Below are 18,135 nucleotides of genomic sequence, written 5' to 3'. Positions count from 1 at the left end.
GTAATGGCAATGAGGTGGCCGACGCAACAGCAGGGATGGCGCATGCTCTCCTTGACACAACAAATGTGCCTCTGGACCTTTCAGAAATTCTCCCGCAACTCCGGCCGGTTTGCCTCGCAAGTTGGGAGGCGATGATGGAACCAGCACTCAGGTCCTTCCCTCTGGCGGGTCTCCGGGAGGACTCCTCCCCGTGTCCATGGACTCTTCCATCATTCTCGACTCCTCGACACTGCCATTACTCGCCTCCGGAATGGGCACATCTCCATCATCTACGGTTGGTAGATTCCCCATACTGCCAGTGGTGTCCGACCCAGGAGGATACAGTGGAACACCTTCACTGCCCCCGATTTCATTGCGCTCGCGTCAGACTACAGAGTGCCATTCGTAGGCTGAATATTCCCCGCCTCACGGTTCCCGTTCTCCTTGACGGGGCAGGTGCGAGAGACGAAGACGGCCAATATGGCATCTTTCGCCATACCTTCCGCTTCATTCGTCATATCCGTGGCCTGAAGAGACGTAAAATATATGGCCTGTAGAGACTATAAGGACCCCATCCCTCCGCTATTTCCCGGTATCGGGCAGCCGGGGCGCATCCGATCCCAGGATCGTCGTCGCCCCTAAATCAAACTAGAAATGCTCTACAAATCAAGGGACCCAGAATATCCTGGCCGTGGTTCGTATCCTGGCCGGGGAGGATTTACTGGGCGCAATTCCTTAACTGTAGCCTCTGTTTAACGCAACAGTAAAATGTGTACTTGGATGAAAAAACGATTCTTCGCGGCAGGGGATCGTATTCCAGGGACCATAGGATTAAGGACGTGCCCGAAACGCTACGCGTACTAGTGGCTGTACAAGAATGTAACAACTCTTGTATATATCTCAAAAAAAAAAATATGGAATGACCTTCCCAAACATGTTAAAGACTGTACCTCTCCCAACCAGTTTAAGATAAAAAGTAAGCACTACCTAATTAACTCCATGTAATCTACCTTACCCCTATAATGTCAACCCATGTCTGTTATTTTGAAACAATGCTGTTTGTCAACCAAATTGTATTGTTGCTGTTTTTCTGCCATGTTCCCTCTTTTTTTTTATTTTTATATTTTCTCAACATATTTTATACTTTAATCTCAATGAGTATTAAGTTTGTCTTCAGTGTTTTTCCTGCCCGAAACGCTTTGCGTAATAGTGGCTTTAGGCATTGTATGTACTAGCTCTATCTATATCCCCAAGCCATGGACGTTGACAGCAAGTCCCAGAGAGCAAAACGTCTGTTGGAAAATGAGTCGGCTGATGCTGCCCCAGAGCGAGATGCTAAGAGGATGTCTACGCCTTCAGAAGACCCTCCTCTTGTGGTAACTCATTCCTTGTTTGTGGTTGTCCTAATCCAGTCAGCAACAGGTCAGTGCGCTTTTGCAAATCCTCGTACCTTAAGTGCAGCAAATGAGGCTTCGGTATTGTAGTCATATTGCCTGCCTGAGACCGTGCGTTCCCTGGGTAGGGGTGCAGCACTGAAGCTAAACATCAGGCAGGAGGCTCTGTTGCACGTCCGGTTATCCGACATTATTAAGTTTGGAGACTGGTCAGTCAGGTGCCGACAGGTATTGTCTCAGGAGAAGGAGTCTCGAGTCCGGTTTGGGAAGATTGGCCCAATTGACCCGAGTGTTGAAATGAATGACATCCAGGCCGCTCTGCAGGTGTTAGGGGGTGCATTAGCAGGATTATTGGAAGTTACCAGGATTCGCGGAGCAGCAGGGCCGACATTCATGATCCGTGTAAAGTTCGATGGGCCCCTCCCTGATCGGGTGGCACCACACAGGACCTCGTATCAGGTCCAGCCCTACAACTTTCCTGTGTTACGATGCTTGTAATCTATTGGGCCACAGTCGCCTCACCTGCCATAATGCAGCACGCTGTGCAAACTGCGGCAAAACAGGTCATACAGACAGATAATGGTGGGTGCTCTGCTGCACCTCGCTGCCTTTTATGTCATGGCCATTCAAAACGTTACGTCCAAGAGTTGCCCTGTCTTTAGGCCCTCCAGATGGACATCGATCATGAAACAGCGGAGACCCCGTATCTCATTACGGGCTCACCATAGCCCGTGCTACATGGACATTTCGTTCTGAGTAGCTAAATCTAAAACAACAACAATAACAACCCTCGACATGAGCTGTTACAGAGGTTGCACGCCCTCAATCAGCCTATCGTTCCTTCTCGCCCTCAGATTTCCCCGGTTAGGTCTTTTCACAAGTAGGATCTAGAAGTCGCTCTTGCTTGTCCCAGCCACATGCCTCATACGCCCAGACTGCTAATCGATTTTCCCCTCCTGGGTCGCCTCGACATGGATGAAAACTCATCCACGGATACAGACATGGACGCTCCGTCTCGGCCGGAGCCCGGCACTCGTAACCCCCAGTAACCCCCGTGCCTCTCCCCAGAGAACTGGTGCTACGTATAGCCTTCCCGGTTTGGTGCCTTCTTTTGATAATTACTTACTCTCCCCAGAGAAGCCAACATCGACGTCGTCGACACACCCATTGATAATGAGGTTTGGCTCCATCGGATAGCCCTGATGATCCTCTGGTCCCCTAGGCGCTTTCCCATGGGATTGTGACACCGGTGGAATATGAGGCCCAGAGTGAAGCACCCACCAGTCGCAGGCGCCGTCAAGAGGGTTCGCTAGCCGATCACCGCTTCAGTCAGGCTAAGAGAAGCATTGCTCAACAGCCTTTGGACTAGTTGACTGATACCACACAATTTACTTACTCTGTACCAGGGCTTTATGGCTATTTCTGGTGGTTCCTCCTTTGGAGACGTCTGTGCAAAAGTGGTCAGAAAGTTAGCTGCTGTATTTCAGACATAATAGCGCCCCATCCTGAGAATAATGTGATATTTTGGAATACCACATTATTACAACGGGAACCACCCGTTCCCTTTTTAAGAAGACACAATTCTCACGCAATTTTAACGTCAGCGCACCACCGTTGATCGTGGGACTCTGTGAGACTTGGCTTACTGACGATCTTTCCTTGTCACCAAGGAACCCGGCTTACTGCCGGGTTCTTCGGTCTATAGACAGGATGGGCCGTCAAGATGAAGACGGACTGTATTGGCAATTATCGATTCCAGTAACTTTCCCAGTCTATACCCTCCGAAAGATTCAGATTCAGATTCAGATTCAGATTCAGATGTTTATTCAGGTAAGGTATATACATACAAGTGATGTTACATTAAAGGATTGATATATAGATAGAGCTAGTACATACAATGCCTAAAGCCACTATTACGCAATGCGTTTCGGGCAAGAAAAAACATTAATATCTAGAACTTAATACTAATTGAGCATAAAGAATAAAAGATGTTGAGAACAAATACAAATAAAGATAAAAAAAAAGGGGGAACATGACTGAAAAAGCAGCACAAATACAATAGGTTGACAAACAGTGTTGATTAAAAAAAAAGAAAAAAAAAAAGAAAATAACAGACATGGGTTGACAATAGAGGAGTGAGGTAGATTACAGGGAATTTATTAGGTAGTGTTTAGTTTTTATCTTAAACTGGTTGAGAGAGGTACAGTCTTTAACATGGTTGGGAAGGTCATTCCACATTCTGGGCCCCTTGATTTGCAGAGCATTTCTAGTTTGATTAAGACGTACTCTAGGAATATCAAAACTGTATTTATTTCTGGTGTGGTGCTCATGGGTTCTGTTACAACCTTCTATGAAGCTTTTAAGATCAGGATTGGCATTATAGTTTAGCGTTTTAAATATGTATAATACACATGAGAGAATGTGCAGTGACTTAATATCTAACATATTAAGAGATTTGAGTAGGGGTACCGAGTGATGTCTGGGGCCAGAGTTGGATATTGTTCTAATAGCGGCTTTGTGCTGGGTAATTAGAGGACGTAAGTGATTTTGGGTAGTAGAACCCCAAGCACAAATACCATAGTTGAGATAAGGATAGATAAGGGAGTAATAGAGAGTCACCAGAGCAGGGCGTGGTACATAATATCTGATCTTAGAAAGAATGCCCACAGTTTTTGAAACTTTTTTTGATATATTTAGAATGTGTCCCTGGAAATTCAGCTTGTGGTCAATGAGAATGCCAAGGAATTTGCCATCTAATTTGTTACAAATTTGGGTATTGTTTATTTTGAGATTTATAAGACTAGAGGATTTATTGCCAAACAGAATATAGAAGGTTTTGTCAATGTTAAGGGTGAGTTTGTTGGCAGTTAGCCAAAGATGGACTTTATTTAGCTCAGTATTTACTGTGGCATTTAGAGCAAGAGGGTCAGGACTGGAGTAAATGAAGGTTGTGTCGTCAGCAAATAGAATTGGTTTGAGGTGTTGGGAGGCATTTGGAAGGTCATTAATGTAGATGAGAAAGAGGAGAGGGCCAAGTATGCTGCCCTGAGGAACACCAATGTTGATGGGTAGGGTGGGAGAAATTGTATTATTCACAGAAACATATTGGAGCCTGTCAGTAAGGTAGGACTCGAGGTATTGTAGGGAGTGTCCTCTGACTCCATAATGATGTAGTTTAAGAAGAAGGTTTTGGTGGTTGACAGTATCAAAAGCTTTACGCAGGTCCACAAATAACCCAACAGGGAGCTCCTTTTTATCAAGAGCTGTATGAATCAAGTTAAGCATACTAATAAGTGCATCGTTAGTGCTTTTTTTGGGTCTGAAGCCATATTGGCAAGGGCTAAGTATATTGAGTTTGGCTAGATATGAGTAAAGCTGCTTGTATATAAGTTTTTCAAAAATTTTTGACAAGTTTGGCAGGATTGATATAGGTCTGTAGTTGTTAACATCTGTGGGGTCACCACATTTGTGGACAGGCGTTACTCTCGCTTTTTTTAGAATATCTGGAAAGGTTTGGAGTTCAAGTGACTTGTTGAAGAGCAAAGCAATAGCAGGGGCTAAAGATCTGGAGGCTTTTTTGTAAATTAAAGTTGGTATCTCCTCAAGGGCACCAGACTTGGTTTTAAGGGAAAGGATTATCTCATTGACGTCAGTGGAGTTAATAGGCTTTAGGTACAGAGACTGTGGATAGTTACCTGTAAGATAGTCCTTAATGTCAGTACTGGAAGATGGAATATCATTTGCAAGGGATGAACCAATGGAAGAGAAGAACCTATTGAACTCAATAGCAGAATCAGAGGCTGAAAGCTGACCATCGTTATTAGACAGGAGAGTCGGTTTGTTATTTAAAGATTTCTTTGATCCCAATATTTGTGAAATTGTGCTCCAAGTTTGTTTAATGTTGCTCTTTATTTGAGTAAATTTATCTTCGTAGTAATTAGTTTTGGCTCGTCTAATTATCTTAGTTAGCAATAATGAGTAATTCTTTGAGAATTCTTTGGAGACAATTCCTAACCTATACTTCTTCTCAAGGTCGTGTTTTTTGTTAATGGATTTCAGTATTCCCTTTGTAAGCCAAGGATTGTTAAGCCTTTTGCTTGTGACTTGTTTTGTAAGCCTAGGACAGTGGGTGTTATAAAGGCTAAGAGTTGTTTGTAGAAAAGATTGCACTGCTAGGTTGATGTCCCCTATGTTACCTAATTCATGTGAAAGATCGTTCACATATATTAGAAACAGGACGGGTCCAAGTACTGAGCCCTGTGGGACTCTGCTGGTGACATCTCGCCACTCTGATGTCTCCCCCCTCACCGTTACTCGCTGTTTCCTGTTGCTTAAGTACTCCCTTATCCACTGGAGCACCTTCCATTTTACTCCTACCTGTTGCTTCAACATTTTTAACAGCCTTTAATGGGGTACTGTGTCAAAGGCTTTCTGGCAGTCCAGGAAAGTGTAGTCGACCCACCCTTCTCTCTCTTGCCTAATTTTTGTTTCCTGGTCATAGAATTCTATTAAACCTGTGAGACACGATTTACCATCTCTGAACCCATGTTGGTGGTGCGTTACAAAGTTATTTCCTTCCAGATGCTCTACGAGCCTTTTCCTCACGATCTTCTCCATCTCCAAGATGTTTACAAGTGGTTGAATCTACATAACAAAGGGGATATTAATAGGGTATTAAAAGTATCAACACAAGACAGAACACGAAACAATGGGTATAAATTGGATAAGTTTAGATTAAGGAAAGACTTGGGTAAATACTGGTTCGGTAACAGGGTTGTTGATTTGTGGAACCAATATTACAGCGTAACGTGGTGGAGGTGGGGTCCCTCGATTGTTTCAAGCGCGGGTTGGACATGTATATGAGTGGGATTGGGTGGTTATAAATAGAAGCTGCCTAGTATGGCCCAATAGGCCTTCTGCAGTTACCATTGTTCTTATGTTCTTGGTGCCTATTTACTTGTGGGTGAATAGGCGCATTAGGTGACAGGAAACGCGCTCAACCATTTATCCCGGCCGGAACATTAAGCAGCATATAAAATGAAATGTTTAAGTACATGATAGAAGACAGCACATAAAGAAATAATTAAACATGAGTGAGTGTGACGGGAGAGGAGAGGTTAGAGGAAAGGAGGAGTGAGGAGGCCATATTAGAGTACCGTCCGGCTCCCTCCGCCACTATGGCCGCCAAGGACACATATCTTTCACACTTCTCAAAATATATTATTTGTACAGGATTCTTGTATACATAAATGCTTTTGTAGTTTTAATTTATAAATTATATACAACCGTAAAATCCTAAAACAGTAAAACTTAAAAAGACAATTAAGTTATTTCTCAATTCGGATAGATTGATTTTTCATAAATTATTATCAAGTTATGTGATGAATTGAGGTACTGATATTCCAAAATATAATTCAAATATAGCGGTCCATAACATATGAACACACCAGCACTCGCATATTGACAATGAAGCAAAAGGCAATGATGAGTGAGAGTGTTTATAAAGATGTGTGTAGAGGAGGCGGCAGTTGTTGATGGTGGAGTTGTTGTGTCAACAGCGAGGTGGCCGGGGCTCTTGTGTATCACCTCCAGCTGGCCTCCTCCGCCTCTCCTCACTCTCATCTCCTCCTCCACCACACTACAAGGCACACCCCACACACCCGCGACACAAGAAGCAACAATGTCTGAAGATAAAGGTAGGTGTTTGTGTGTGAAGGCAAGACGCCACTGAGGCCGCCCACTGCCCGCCATAACCCGCGTGTCGCCTCTGCCTCCACCAATATCTACACTTGTGTAAACAATTGACCTTGCATTAGGTCAACAAGAAGACTATGCCACCATAGGTATTGTGTGCGTGTATGGTGGTCAGAGTAGTATTGGTTTATTACAAGTTAAGGCTATCATTTGGTTTATTATACGGGTCCAGAGTCGATAAGTGCTAAACACTTATTCCACCCCTGTCTTACACATTTACTAATCTTGGTTTAGTATTTAGACAGTCAAATAGTCGCGAGTCAGCTACCCACAGTCTGCTAAACCCAAACCTAACCTAGATAAACCTAACAAATCTCTCCTAATGTTTGTGTTTGGTTGTACAATGATCCCATACCTCACCTAGGTGGGCTCAGGCCCTCGACACCATGTATTGTGTAGGACTGTTACAAGAAGGGCAGAGAACGCTTCTCCCTTGGGCGTAAAGGTTCTTGTTATGTAATATATTCTGTGTTATTGAATCACTTTTACCCCAGGGTTAGTTAGTATAACCCTGCATAAGCACTCTTTAAAAATCTTTTAGAGAGTTGTAAGTCTTAAAAAAATCAAATCTTTAAATGTATATGTTAATTTGTAAGATTTCGTCTAGGTATGCTTACCTCCGTAACAATTTGCAAAATGTAATGCAATGCAAATTGTGGGCGGCCTTCACAGTTACACATGTGAGCACGGTGAAGACGATGCCAAGTTTCCAAGAGGTTTAAAGGATGTCGGTGACTGTTATCCTTCCAAACAATTTACACGGGAAGCATGTGGAGTAGTAAATGTATTGCATTTAAATTGGACAAATTGTCATGTAAGGAACAAAACCATTTTCAGCTTGTAAATTCTGTGATTTACAGAATTCCAGCTTGTAAATTCAGCTTGGTAATATGGAGAAAAGCGGTGATATTGAACAATAAACTGTCAGCAGAAAGATCCAATATAAATATGCACATATAAATATGCAACATAAAGTACTTACTGTATTTGCTGATGTGTAAGACAAGTTTTTTAAATTTTTAAATGTATGAACAAATTACCCTGCGTCTAATGCAGCCGTATTACGGATGTGAGACCGAGCACCATACGCTAGGGAGCCGAATGGGCATACTGGGAAAGTTCGCTAGGCACAAAAAATCGTCACCAAGAACAAAATATTGAAAACAAGCCAAATTTTTCTCGTAAATTGTGTTACTAATAATGAAATGTTGAAAACAAGTTGAGTTATTACAGGCTGTTATCACAAACTTAAGAAAAATTGCATACTATACGTTTGCAGTTATGAAGAAAGCTCACATCATCTCACCACCTTACCCAGCATACATAAGTCACGCCCGATACGTCATATGTCATAAGGAGCCGGTTGGCCGAGCGGACAGCATGCTGGACTTGTGATCCTGTGGTTCCGGGTTCAATCCTGGGCGCCGGCGAGAAACAATGGGCAGAGTTTTTTTTCACCCTATGTCCCTGTTACCTAGCAGTAAATAGGTACCTGGGTGTTAGTCAGCTGTCACGGGCTGCTTCCTGGGGGTGGAGGCCTGGTCAAGGACTGGGCCACGAGGACACTAAAAAGCCCCGAAATCATCTCAAGATAACCTCAAGATACATTATTTAACGACTTTGTTACCTTTATGAAACATTTATTCATTATCTAAATAAAAAATGATCCTAGAATTTTGAAAGGAATGTTCAACTTTCATCTGCCTGTCAGGTATTTGTGATGAGTAAATGACACCACCACCAGAGCACCGTGGTGGTGCGCCACGGCTGGGTGCACCGCCCTGGTGGCCTGATGCACCCTGATGCACCACCCTGGTGGCCTGATGCACCCTGATGCACCGCCCTGGTGGCCTGATGCACCCTGATGCAACGCCCTGGTGGCCTGATGCACCCTGATGCACCGCCCTGGTGGCCTGATGCACCCTGATGCACCGCCCTGGTGGCCTGATGCACCCTGATGCACCGCCCTGGTGGCCTGATGCACCCTGATGCACCAGCCTGATGAACACAAAACATCACTTTAAAAAATACAATTGATTTGTATGTTTTATTTTATATTTGTATTTTGTATATAACAAGAAGAAATACAAATAACAAGAAGGTACAAGAAATACCTGTTAAATAATTATCTTGCCCAACATATAAACAACTATACAGCTGATCTTAGAGGTAAGACCTGGTCTTCAAAACCCATTTTAAAATATTTTTCAATACTGTAAATGTATGATGAAACATACTAAAAAAAAAGTTTTTCCCCACAAAATATCCCTGTAAAATAGGGATGCGTCCTATGCGAGAGTAAAAGTGCATCCTTTTACATCAGAAAATACGGTAATTTCATAAAATCATGATGGGATTGATAAAATTTATAAGGAATTCTTGAACCCTCAACATTGAGAACAAGAGGACTTTGGTAAGGAAAATGGAAGCATAGTTGTCATAAAGTAAATACCTTCTTGCATACCATATTAGATAGAGGAAATAAATTTAAAGAGAGGGCAGTAACTTAGTAACTACACTTTAGTAATTACCTGCATGATACCTGCTTGATGGGATTCTGGGAGATCTTCTGAAGCCTGGCCCAAGGCCAGGCTTGACTTGTGAGAGCTTAGCCCACCAGGCTGTTGCTTGGAGCGGCCCGCAGGCCCTCATGTCCAGCACAGCCTGGTTGGTCTGCCACTCCTTGGAGAAAATTATCTAGTTTTCTCTTAAAGTTGTCCACGGTTGTTCTGGCAATATTTCTTATACTCACTGGGAGGATGTTGAACAACCGTGGACTTCTAATTACCTAAGTGTAGTTACAGGATGAAAGCTATGCTCGTGGTGTCCTGTCTACCCAGCACTCTTTGTCATATAACGCTTTGAAATTACTGACGGTTTTGGCCTCCACCATCTTCTCACCTAACTTGTTCCAACCGTCTACCGCTCTGTTTACAAAAGGGAATTTTCTTATATTTTTCCGGCAGCTTTGTTTCGTTAGTTTAAATCTATGACCTCTTGTTCTTGAAGCTCTGGGTCTCAGGAATTCTTCCCTATCAATTTTATCGATTCCTGTTACTATTTTGAACGTAGTGATCATATCACCTCTTTCTTCTATCATCTAGTTTGTATTATAAACATACTGTATTTATAATCATATATGATTATAAACGTATTTATAATCTTTCAAGTGTTCTGACATCAAGTTTCGTGTTACATCTTTCACTTTGGTATCAAATTGTGTGCGTTCTAAAAGCACTTATTTTGAAACTATCCCGAGGTTGATCATATAAAAAATGAATTTTATACAAATATTTCTGTGGTGGACAAGAGTCCTGTCCACGGCTAGGACTCGATAGAAAAAAAAATGGACATGATCGGTGTCCAAAGAGAGCAATAGTGTTAAGAACGTGCGAATTATGACCATTGACGATCATCACAATAGGTACTATCTAAACAGAAGGATGGGTTGGGCATGGTGGGCATAAAAATGTTTTCAGTTATGTTTCTTCTTTTAGAGCAGTAAGATCTTTTCAGTCTGATCTTAGTTGTATATTGAGGGATTGAACAGCCCATCCTGTACTTACAGAAACGATGTGGACCATAGTACTGTACATATATTGGTGTAAAAGGCAATTAGAAATTAGAATTTGGTACTATTGAATTTGGACAAACAGAAAATTTTTTTGTACCTATGTAGCAAACAAAACCTAACTTGACCTAACCCAGCCCAGCCCATCCTCCTGTTTACATAGTACTTATAGTAACAATGAGGACCATCGTATATATATATATATTGATGTTAATGACAATTAGAATGTAGAAATTTAACAGTAATAAGACGGTACTACTGAATTTGGACAAATCAGAAAAGTTTTTGTACTGATGTTGCAAATAAAACTTAACCTAACTTAAACTTCCTGGGCTTAATACATGCTCTGAGACCTAATAAAGTGCATCTTCAAATGCACTATATTCTAGGCATTCTAGGTAATGCATTATAATATTCCTACGCAATACTAAGACTAGGAATATTTAAGTTTGGTTTTAGCTTTATTTTTTTGGACTCTAATAAAGTGAATTCTACTAATTATTAAAATGCTAGATTCAAATTTCTACTAATTGTCCCATGCATCTATGTATGTTCAGTGGTCCAATGTAATGAAACACCATTTTCTGGGTGAGATCCAGAGGCTCCTTCGGAGCTGTACCGGGTTGACGTGCATATATTAGACCGTGGCAACAGTCAGCCAATGGAGTTCTAGGCCTACCGGGGACCAGCGCCAGAACCTGGCCCCCTCAGGTGAGGCACAAGGAGCAATGACCTATAGACACCCCTATGTAATTGGGAGCAGTCTATGCCATCTACCAAGTCAGGCACCCAGAAAGGTTGAAATTCCAAAATAATCTATAGATTAAAATTGCAAACTGATAGCCGAACTAGCAAACGGAAGTCCCCAATTGAAAATAAGCAAACATGTCACCACAGTCATCATGCTGCTATTTGTACAACTACCCCCCCCTCTCTGGGAGGGAAAAGGGGGGAAGGGTTTCCAGAAGTCGTGCGCCGGCTACTCGACCTCGGTTCAGAGGCTAGAAAAAACAAACAAACGCTGACCGAAGGTAGAGAGGGAGGGATGCCGGGGAGCCTACAAGTCTCGCCCAGAAAATGCCGTTCCATTACATTAAACGCTGGTTATCTGTGGAGAGTCCCTCCGGCTCTTACCTGGGAGGTGACCGCCACTCGCTCCTCAACTTGAAGTCGAGACAACTGGCTGCAACCTGCGAACCAAGGCTACACACACCCGAGAAGGGTCAGGAACATGAACGAGGTACCATGCGGCCAGGACCCTGTTCGACCTCCAAAAGCTCCGTGCCTGAATGTCAGACAAGGACATATTACCAAAAACAGCAGCCAAAACCACAAACTTACGAACGGCGTAAGCACGGGGATAGACCGCAGGCTGGCTGAACCAAATAATCTTGCAGACCACCTGGGAGACCTGTGCCCTGGAACAGGGCGACCGACCGCCAGGCCTGAAAGAGCAGAAACCCCTGCGCCAGAGGAGAGCATGAAGCTCCCCAACCCGACCTCCAGAGGCCAATGCCAACAAGAAAAAGAGCCTTAGAAAAAGTCTGGAACCGAAGGGGCCATCAGAAACCGAGGCGAAGAGAGAAAAGAGAGCACCCGGTCTAAAGACCAGGATGGCTCAGGCGGTGCGTGAGCAGGCCCGAAGTGAAACAATGCCGAGAAAGGTTGCAGAACGGAACAGAAGTGACATCCACCCCGTACTTAAACAAAAGCGGCTCCACCAGCACCGTACAATTTGAAGCAACAGTATTTGGCATAAGATGATGGTTCTGAAACAACCAAGAGAGAAAGGACAAAACAACCCGATAAGAGATAGAAGACAACCTATGAAGAGACAAAAAGTGCCGGAAAAACCGCCAGGAAAATTCATACTGCTGCCGAGACAAAGGTGATGGTGTCTTTTTACTATTGAAGTACCAGAGTATCTATTGAATGTCTTGGTACTATTGAAGAAGAATGATGGTGTCCCACAGGTGGGACACCATCAACAAAGCCACCTGATCACTATACAAGTGCTGATAAACCCTCGTCAAAAAGACCAGACCTGAAGAGTGGAGGAGAAGATCAAACCAGCCATGTACAGGACTGGACTAATCTGCTGAAAAAGACTGTGTCGTGGGAAATCCATCGGGTTTGGAAACCAAGCAAGTAGCGACTGAAACCACAGCTATGCCAGCACCAAGGGGCCACCAGGACTTGACCTCGACCAGTCCAGTCAAAAGGCATCGACCCCAGCGGCCTTGCAGTTAGGGAAGGGCACCGCATATACCAGAAGACGCCTAGACCATGCTGACGCGAAGAGGTCCACGTCTGGGCACCCGAACATCCGGCAGAGCCAATGGAACGAGTTGCCGTCGACTGGCTATTTAGTGGACAGGGGAACGAAATGGGACAGGCCTTCTGCCAGAACCTTGAACACTTCCTGGACATGAGTCGCCAGGAGAGCCAAACCCCGAGAACTCAGCAAAAGTCACCTGAAGAGACCAGCCCCAAAGAGCCAAGGACCGCATCGAACTCTGGTGGTTCAGACAGTGACCCACAGGGGAGCAGTCCGAATGGAGACGGATCATTGATTCACGAGCGACTAGAACCCTTTGGAGTGAATGCCCCACTGCTGCGAACTCCCATGCCATGCTGTGAGCCCGACGGGAGGACAGACCCCACCGACCCTAGCCGGCCTGGTGAACGCTGGTCACAAAGCCCCAGCAGAGAGACGAGGCATCCGTGAACACACCAAGCGAGGGCTCGGGAAGGCGCCACGGCACAGAACCCTGAAAAACTCGAAGAGGAAGCCGGTGATGCAGCAGCCGACGCAAGGCCCACGGGGTCCGAACCCAGCAATCGCGAGAACAGCGGAAGGGATGTTCCTGAAGGAACCAGAACAGCCAAAGGCAGATCTGACCTGACGGGTAGATCAGCTTAGCGAAGTTCAGACTCCCACACAGCTGCTCGAACAACCGACACGTAACCCGGGTGCCTTCCAAAAACAGCCGAAGGCGGGACAGCAGCCGCAGCAATGCCTTGGGAGGGAGAGACAAGGAAGTGGTCCAAGTGTCCCACACAAGACCCAGCCTAGTCCAAACCTGAGAGGGAACCAAATGGGACTTCATCCAGTTCACCAAGAACCCGAACCCGGCGACCTGGGAAAGAACCAAATCCCTGGCGAGCAGACACAAAGACTGACTGGGAGCCCAAACCAGTCAGTCGTCAAGGTAAGCCAGAATCTGAGCACCTAAAAGACGCAAACGGGTCGTCACGATCCGGGTTAGGCATGTGAACACACGAGGTGACAGATTTAAGCCAAAAGATGAGCAACGAAAACGGTAAGCCTGTCGCCACACGACAAAACCGAGACAGTCCCTGAACCTCGGATGAATCGGGATGTGCCAATATGCGTCCCAGAGGTCCAGGGATACCATCCAAGTACCCGGCTCCAAAAGCAACCGGACCTAGGACAGAGTGGTCATCCGAAAGGAGGGGCAAAAGACCCAGGGGCTCAGTTGGAACAAGTCCAGAATGAACCGCAGTCCTGCACAGGCCCATTTCTGAACTAGAAACAGGCGGGAAACCCACCTGAGAAACCCACCATTTCAGCCACGCCCAAGCGAACCCACTCCAGGATGACCCGAAAGAGTGCAGAAGAGGCCTGCCCTGCCAGCCCCAAAACCCCCAAAGGAGGAGCCACCCAATGCCACTGCAGGCCAGAGGAAACTACCCGAAATGCCCATGAATCGTGGATCCAGGTGAGAGCAAACAGCGTGAGCCTTCCTTCCCATCGCCCCATCAATGGGGCGAACCACGAAAAAGTCGATGACCACGATGAGAGCCCGACTGACGCTTGGAACGATCACTGCCCCGTTCAGACCCCGACGGCTCCGCATGAGGGGCCGATCTCGAAGATGGCACAACTGGCTTAGGACGACCAAAGGAACCCCGAGCCCTGGCACAACCCTTCCGGGCAGGAACTTCCTCCTCCTTCCCCAGGAGAACCAACTAATCCGACGTAGGCCAGCAACTAGACGAAGCTGCCTGCAGAAAATGCACCACTGCAGACTGCAAACAGCAACGGATAAAAAGGGGACAAAAATGTAAAAACCAGGGCCCGAGCGGATTCCAAAGAGTGGACGAGCACTCCCTGTCAGCACGCGAGGCGGGAAGCAAAGAACAGACACACTGTTGCCTTCAGAATCAGCGCAAACAATTCAAACAAGGCAGCCGACTCCCGAGCCACCAAGGCAAGCAAACCGGACACAGGCTCGGAACCTTAACTCCTTCACATCCTCCTCGAGCCAGTCTGAAGACGGCTCCAGCAGGGAAAAGAAGCACAAGACCAAAGCCATATGCTTACGGGTGTGAAAATCCTCAGCCACAAGAGACGCCGAAGGGAGGGAGCCTCCATGTGAAGCTGCACCTGAGTGATATCACGAGGAAGCATGGGTCGAACAAGCACGCATTGAGGTGCTCAAACTTGGCTCAACCCCCCTCCCCCAGGTAAACCTGAACGACTGTAGTCGACTCCCGCCACTCAAGTGTGCGGGTCTGACAGAACGCATGCCATGCCTCCAACGAAAAGAAAGGGTAGGTTACCAGCCAGGAAGACTCCAGCCCCTTGTAACACACCCAGTAAGGAAAAAAGAGGAGCCAAACTAAAAAAAAAAAGATCTATTATCGAGGTGTAATTCGGGTTTTGCAGGACGTAAGCTGCAAGGGCCCCCACACCTTCCTTGGTGGGATGCGCGAGGCCGAAAATCTCTGGATGGACGGAATCGAGGAACCCAAGGGAACCTGGGGCCAAATTCACGAAGCAGTTACGAAAGTACTTACGAACGTGTTCATCTTTCCTCAATCTTTGACATCTTTGGTTACATTTAAACAGTTTACAAGCTTGAAAACTTCCCAATCAACTGTTGTTATTGTTATAAACAGCCTCCTGGTGTGTCGGAGCTCATTAACTGTTTAATAATTTTAAATAAAGCCCCCAAAGATTGAGAAAAGATGGACAGGTTTGTAAGTGCTTGCGTAACCGTTTCGTGAATCTGGCCTCCGGTGAGGAGTCGAACTCGTATCAAACTAGTACGAGGAGGAGGTATAGGAAAACCCCTCTCCCTGGAACAACAAGCCCTGCACCAAGGATACCAACACCCAAGTGGGGTCAGATGGGGCTCAAGCCCCCAAGTCAACTCCTTCCAGCCCCGGGATCCTCCACCTCAGGATACGGGACCGAGTCGTCCTCCAAACCCTCTGCCTTTGGAGAGAAGGCAAGAGTCCACTGGAAAAGCAGGGATGAAGGCGCTAGCACAACCCAAAAGCCCTGGCATGAAGAACTGTCTCGAATGCTTCTGCTGCCGAACCGGAAGGGGCAGTTCCTGATGCCGCCCGAGTCTCGCCACCAAGAAAACCCTGCCCCCGACTATGAAACCCTCAAACTTTTGGGGGGGGGGGGGTTCAGGATGAACCACCACAGCAGGGGAAGGATAAGGGGGCATGGAGAAAACCAAAGTCGAGGCAACTAACACCCCCAAGTCTGGGTCTCTATAACCAAAATGGGACTGCTGCAGGGCATCTGGAAAGGCAACCAACCTAGCTTGTTGCAACAACCTAACCTACACATGCAATGCTGAAGCAGCCTGCACCCAAATATCAATTCCAGTGGACTGGATGAATTGGAGTACAAGCAAGGAACACAACTCTCAGGACTCCGGGTCAAAGGTGTCATTGACCCAACAGGCAGCATGGCGGAGGCAAAGACAGTGAGTCCCTTGAGACAAGGGGACAGAGCAACCTTCAAACTCGTACGAAGCGAGGTGAGATTCTGAGGTCTCTTCCATCGGACCAATGAGCCCCAATGGGGACTCCCAAGGCCCTTAGGCTGACTGCTAAGGGAAGCCCAGTCAAGGTAATGCTAACCGGTTATCCCAGAGCTACCAAGCAAACTAAAAGCTGAACCCCTGCAATGTGTGCAAGCACGGGGACCTAGCAGAGGACCACCAAAATCATACAAGTGGTCCTACTGCCACACCAGGCAGACCTCTATCTGCAAAACAAAAAAGAAATCCCCCGCAAAAGCACATCATCTCCAGGTGAACAGAACCGGCCGCTATGTGTATATCTGACAGCTGCACAGTATCTCGTGCCCCAGCGAGCGATGATACTGCCTCCTACCCATGGCCAAATAGGAGTAAGAACCACCCCAGCTGAACCCCAAGGGCAGGCAATCACCGAGCAGCAACAGAACCTCACGGAGGTAGCCTCTCCCGAACACCTCGTGGAAGTTAACCCTAAGCCTCAAGGGCAGTACTTACAGGGCACCTAGGGAAGGTGGTCCTAGGTGCATGCAGCCCCAGTACTCTGGTATTACTCCTGGCTCGCACACCAACAACACCGCTATGCAGCACTGCTCAAAGCATGGAGCCAGAGTCGATCGACTGCCGCCACCATCACAACATGTGAACTGGGGTTAAGTAGCCAGCGAGGGAGGTCTGCCCCCCCCCCCCCCTCCGTCCCCTCCCAGGAAGGGGGGAGTTGCACAGATAGCGGCGTGGTGGCTGTGGTGACGTCATGTTTGTTTGCTTGGTTTTGATTGGGAAGTTCTGTTTGCTAGTTTGCGCTCATTTTAGTTCGCGTTTCCTTCCATGTTTAGTTCTAGTTTTAGTCCTTTTAGTTCAGCTTTCGGTTTGTAATTTTTAACCAGCTGTAGTTTGTTTTGGAATTCCTTTCTGGGTGCCTGACCTGGTAGATGGCAGATATAGACTGCTTCCAATTACATGAGGGGTGTCTATAGGCCATTGCTCCTCGTGCCTCTCTGAGGGGGGGGGGGGCAGGTTCTGGCTTGTGGTCCCCAGTAGGCCTAGAGCTCCATCGATTTGCTGTCGCCTCAGTCTAATATATGCACATCACCCCAATATACCTCCGGGAAGCCGAAGGGGCTCTCCACAGAAAGAACTATTTAAACAGGTGGATGGGTTGGAGTGGACTGTGCACTATGGAATTTAATGACATTTATAAAAAACATTTTTGAAACAAAATATTTATTCTTTTAGCTCGGGAAATGCTGGTCCAACGTGGGCTGGGGGCTGTTTTGGCCAACATGGGTGCTGGGAAAATTGGGCCGGGAGCTGGTAAACCTCCCGAGAAGAAGCCTCCTGCTACTCCTCCAAAAGGTGAGACTGTCATGCTAGAGACTGGTATCAGTGATCATCTTTGCTAACCTTTTTCAAGTTCCATGCAGTACTTGATTTTATATTCATACCAGACTACCTCTAGTTTGTACCTTTTTTGTCAAATTTGTCTAGGTATTAATCAACGTCTCAATAAGTCACATCATTCTAGGTGATAACGTTCAGCACTGACCTTTGTCAACAAAATAACAAAAATCCATTATTTCATGAACTCCTGAAAGCTGATACACTCAATGTCCATACCCACTCAAATAACTTG

The 18,135-nt window shown here is 46.0% G+C and overlaps 1 protein-coding gene across 13 annotated transcripts in view; it reads left to right on the top strand.

Moving 5' to 3' along the window:
* Nucleotides 1-6,882: 6,882 nt before the first annotated feature.
* Nucleotides 6,883-18,135, top strand: part of LOC123745528 (uncharacterized) — a 103,184-nt gene continuing 91,931 nt past the window's right edge. For all 13 annotated transcript variants that reach the window (XM_069312003.1, XM_069312001.1, XM_069312002.1 and 10 more), the window contains exons 1-2: nucleotides 6,883-7,069; nucleotides 17,739-17,858. In XM_069312003.1, the coding sequence (XP_069168104.1) occupies nucleotides 7,054-7,069; nucleotides 17,739-17,858 (136 nt within the window). In that variant the 5' untranslated portion in view covers nucleotides 6,883-7,053. The remainder of the gene's footprint in view (nucleotides 7,070-17,738; nucleotides 17,859-18,135) is intronic.

Source organism: Procambarus clarkii, chromosome 71, assembly GCF_040958095.1.
Source record: "Procambarus clarkii isolate CNS0578487 chromosome 71, FALCON_Pclarkii_2.0, whole genome shotgun sequence".
Classification (NCBI taxonomy): domain Eukaryota; kingdom Metazoa; phylum Arthropoda; class Malacostraca; order Decapoda; family Cambaridae; genus Procambarus; species Procambarus clarkii.
The sequence above is the reverse complement of the archived record's forward strand: the minus strand, read 5'-3'. Positions and strand labels throughout refer to the sequence as shown.